Source organism: Syngnathus leptorhynchus, chromosome 8 (genome assembly GCF_054491065.1).
Source record: "Syngnathus leptorhynchus isolate UIUO chromosome 8, UIUO_Slep, whole genome shotgun sequence".
NCBI classification, from domain to species: Eukaryota; Metazoa; Chordata; class Actinopteri; order Syngnathiformes; family Syngnathidae; genus Syngnathus; species Syngnathus leptorhynchus.
Genome location: NC_141202.1, coordinates 11,531,190 through 11,535,809, shown reverse-complemented (window position 1 = coordinate 11,535,809; position 4,620 = coordinate 11,531,190). Strand labels below are relative to the sequence as shown.

General features: G+C 40.8%; 1 protein-coding gene across 2 annotated transcripts; it reads right to left on the bottom strand.

Moving 5' to 3' along the window:
* Positions 1-1,895: 1,895 nt before the first annotated feature.
* bola1 (bolA family member 1) lies at positions 1,896-4,364 on the bottom strand. 2 transcript variants are annotated; one of them, XM_085918740.1, is made up of 2 exons: positions 4,274-4,364; positions 1,896-3,153 (listed from the first exon to the last, which is right to left on the bottom strand). In XM_085918740.1, exon 2 carries the CDS (start codon positions 3,118-3,120, stop codon positions 2,683-2,685), a length of 438 nt encoding a protein of 145 aa, XP_085774866.1. In that variant the 5' UTR covers positions 3,121-3,153; positions 4,274-4,364; the 3' UTR covers positions 1,896-2,682. The 2 variants fall into 2 exon arrangements, with proteins under 2 accessions (XP_085774866.1, XP_085774867.1); XM_085918741.1 differs by lacking the exon at positions 4,274-4,364 and adding an exon at positions 4,114-4,267.
* Between the last annotated feature and the right edge of the window lie 256 nt (positions 4,365-4,620).

Genomic DNA, 4,620 nt, shown 5'->3' with positions numbered 1-4,620 from the left:
CAAGGTGTGGGCTTAGATGGGGGGTTGGGGCTACAATTAAAAACCTTTAATAGCCTTTTAGCATCCACCCAGCTCAAGTCAACTGGTTTAGGGCAAGTTGTTCAAATAGATGATACAATTTTAGTTCAATGTGCGTGGTTGTGGTCAAGCAAAAGCACTAAGACGTGTTTAGCAGGCTATGGCTCCTTTGGGACCACCAGAGTCACTGTCCCCGTTTGTTGTTCTGTACTCCCGGGCGCTCCCATTAGTCAACCCCGGGCGTAAATCAGCAGTTAGTGTCCATGGCGGGCGCCTTTCCTGCCCGAACGCGCGACCGCAGACCGCCACGGTCTGCCCTGGCCGGGATGGTGACGCAAACTCGACGCAAGCGCGATACGGGCAAGGTAGGTTCCCAGCCATGCGAGATCCGACCTGGGACCGCACACCGATCCGTCAACAAGGGGTCAGGGCGCACTGACGTGGTTTACGGCCAGAGCCTGACAACCATTTCATATTTCAGATACTATAAACAAAAAGCTCCCGTTTATCTCAGGGATATGTTCCTGACCCACCAGCGACGGGTGGAAATCTGCAATATGAAAACATAACTTTGAAGAAATAAAAAGTCTTGATCTTGTTCTCCAAAAAAGATTTACGCAATTTGTCACTCTAAGTTCCGATGAAAGTGAGACAAAAGTTAAAGACGATCTACCCAAAGACCAAAATGTTTAACAAAACCATATCATTCCATCTAGAAAACGTTGCTAGCTTACCGCAAAATCAAAATTATGTTCAATTTAAACCTGCTACTTTAACAAACATGCTGCAGCAACATGTGCAAACAAAGCACACAACTTTCATGGGAACAGCAAATATTACTATTGGGGACCTTCTCTGCCTTTTCTTGCTTTTAATTATGGTGCACGCTTGCATGAATGTAGACTCGACTGAATCAAACGCAATTTTTGGTGTAGTGTTCCACGACAAGTGCGAAAGCTAGCATTTTCTTTTTCTGTGAGCAACTTTTGGCAAGGGTGTCAAAAAGGAGGAGAGTTCAAACAACAGGTCATCTCCCAAACCACCATCATCATTTTTTTCATGAGCGCTCTGTCAAACTCCTCAGCAGGACACACTTGCGACTAAATGACGAGTCTCACTGTGTCAAAAGCAAAAAGTGAAAGTGCATCACTGCCAATTTGTTACATTCCAGTTTTGACCTGTTTTGCCCTACGTTGAAGTCTAACAGCTGCAGAGCAGTGCTTGCCCTTTGAGGACGCCACTCATCTCTCCGTCACGACACCTGGAACGGACGCCTAAATCTGCCGACACATTTTGAGCATAGACGCGATACAAAGCAGCTGTGCCACAGGGGGGGATGCTGGAACGCTAAAGTTTATGCGGGGGATTTGCGCCACCTTGTGGCTACATTCCCGGCCACGTGATACACGGAATAATGCCTTACGTTTTAAGATACAATCATATCAGCACTTAAATCAGACAGGCGCAAGTACAAAAATAAGAGTGGTAAAAAATTAAACACAAGCCAAGCACATTTGAGCGTTTGAATGATAATAACGGAGAGAATAACGTGATTAGTCAACAACTTTTTTTTTCTCACTCTAAACTAAACAGCCATCATCATTCTCAAAGACACGCACTTTGTAGAATGAACTAACAGCTTTCTGTAGGCATAAAATCCTGCGCTGCAAAGGATTCCAACTTCAATATTCAACTTAACTGGCCTGGTCTTTTCATCCCTCTTTAAAAAAAAAAAAAACTGTATGTGTTGCCATAGTGTGGCCAGCAGCAGAATTACACGCAGAGTAAATGGGAGGCAGAACAAAAGAGATAGTACAAAAAACTGTATTAAAAAAATCAGCACAATATTTATACATGTATAAATGTATGGCCTAAATGTCTAAATTCACTCCAAAAAATGAAAAGTGAAATATCGAAACAATATACAACCGTTTGTACTTGTAAGTTACAAGTCAAATGGGGCCTTGTCGAGAGAGAGTCAGGACAAGTTTGCGACAGCAGTTGTGAGCCTTTTGCGAGGAAGGTCTGACCCTTTGACTTGCGTGTTCAGTGCCGTCCAACATTTGTCCAGGTCAGCACATGTGCAAGGAACACAATCCTTGCCGGTTCTCACACACCGCGACGCTGTTGCTCGACATTCGCGACCTTTTTATGTCGCACACACATCCGAGTACAACACTTTTTGAACTTTAAATCTACCTTTGCTAAACATTGATCCAAAAGAAATATATACAAATAACAGTGTGCAATACAACGAGCAAGATGATGTAGTTTGCATGTATTACTATATCAAATGCTGCTATGGCATACTCTTCCCAGTTGGAATTGGGCAGGCCATTTAAAGGCACGTTATTTGTGTACACGCTGCCCTCATGTGGTGAAGCAGTGGTACTGACGTTTTAAAAAATATATAAATAAATGACAAATTGAAATTCTTTTTCTCTGTTGGGGGTTAACAATCCCCCCTATTACACGCAGATACATCAAGTTTTAAATGACTAAATATAAAAATAATTTTTAAAATCTAAGATATTCCAATGAGTATGATGCACACACATTTTGTTTTTTTTGAAGAGATTTTACATGTTTATTAGGCTGCATATAAAGGCTGGTAATTGTCAACATATATGGCGTCCAGGAGGTCCAAGTCAGCAAGTGTCCCCATTAATGTCCCGCTTTCAGTTTGTCCTCCATGGAGCGATCACCTCGTGACCCCCCTAGGCAGGGGGGGCTCTTCGCTAGGCTGGGATCTCCGCGCCACTGCTCGGGCGTCTTGGCCTGAATAGCCAACGCGTGAACGCAAGTGCTCAGCTCAGTCTTCAAGGTCTCATTGACCAAACGGTGGCGCTGCAGCAGCGACAGCCCCTGGAAGCGACCGCTGACCACCAGCACGCGGAAGTGCGATTCTGAGCCAGGTGGCACGGCATGCATGTGGCTTTCGTTGTGCACTTCCAGGTGATGCGGATGAAAGGCGTCTGTCAGTTTGGTGGTGATAGCGCCCTGCACGGGCCGGGCGGTATCCATGCGGGAGGCCAAGCGGGCTGCGAGGGCGGAGTGGCTGAGACAGGTGGACCGAGAGCAGCGAAGGACAGCGGGCAACATCGGACGACGTGCGCGGGAGAACACCGAACACACCTAGTTCATACACATACAGTGATTCTCAAAGTCACTATGTATTCAGTAATAGTTCACTCTATTTATAAACAGTAGTTGTTGCTGGGTTTTTTTTTGCATTTGACTCATTTTGACCATTTTCCTTTTTTTTTTCCTTTACTTATGTGAAACGTTATTTTACAGCAAAAACAAAGTAGAAATTTTATGACAGTAAATTAGAAATGATTAGTTTGTACAGCATGAAAAAAATCGAATAAGATTACTTGTCAAAAAAAAATTATTTATTGGGAATAAAGAGAAAATATTACAAGGACAAATGAAGTCATTTTACAATAATTGATTTGAAATGAAAATAAAATAGGCAATGAAAGAGAATGTTTTTATTTTTAATGACCAAATAAATAAAATACAGAAAATTTATGAAAATATTTTTGCAAGGTTTAAATATTTTTGAAGCAAATTCAAAATTAAAAGTAATTTTCAGATTCTGAAATTGAAAAAAAATCAATCAATGAAAGAGAATGTTTTGACTTTTAATGACCAAATAAATTAGGTACAGAAAATTTATGAAAATATTTTTGCAAGGTTTTAAATATTCTTGAGGCGAATTCAAAATTAAAAGTAATTTTCTGATTCAGAAATTGCCTTTCTTGACATTGTATACTTCCAAAATTGAGGTTGCTACTATTAACAAGTAAATTCTTATTTTGGGAATAGACTTGTAATTTGCAATGTCACGTCGTGAGTAAAAACAATAAAAGTAAGCAGTTAAATTCTAAAGGAATTAAATTGTAATTTCGAAAATGTTGCAAGCATAAACCTGCGTCAAAAGGGGCTGCTGGCCTCAAATTAACGCTTGGGAAAATGACATTCACTTGTTAACAATTATAATTGTGCTTCCGTTTTGTTATATCTTTCGAGCGTAAGTCACCCACAGTCCAAGCACAAATACATTTTGTTTTGCTAGCTTGTTTCTCTTACCTGCTAACGCACTCGAAAACATCACTAACTTGTTTGTTATTCGAACTTTTGATGCTATATAAAGCTCCGCTGTGTGTTAAACTAACCAAATGTTCATCGGGAGACGATTTTGTTTTTGGAAGTGTAATTAAAGCGTTGTAAGTGAATCTAGTACACTTACCTTGCTTCTACCGACGCAACTTCTGTCGCTTTTGTGACGTAAAAGCGGGACGGAAGTGATGTCAATGTAGTTTTCATCAACACGTGACCGAGGTTTGTGGCGTTACTGTGGCGTATGGGTCAAGTAAACTCAAAATAAAATTTAAAGCTCAAAATAGTCGTGATAATAAATAAAAAAAACAATATCAAGTGAAGACGGTCTTTCCACGGGTTTCTCTTTGGTGACGTAACAAGCGGCCCAGTGTGTTGACTCAGGCAGAAATTAATGTGAGATAATGAAATAATCCATATAATAACAGGAAAACATTAATAAGGAAAGAAAATTGAAGGACAAAGATGCTCTTTTCA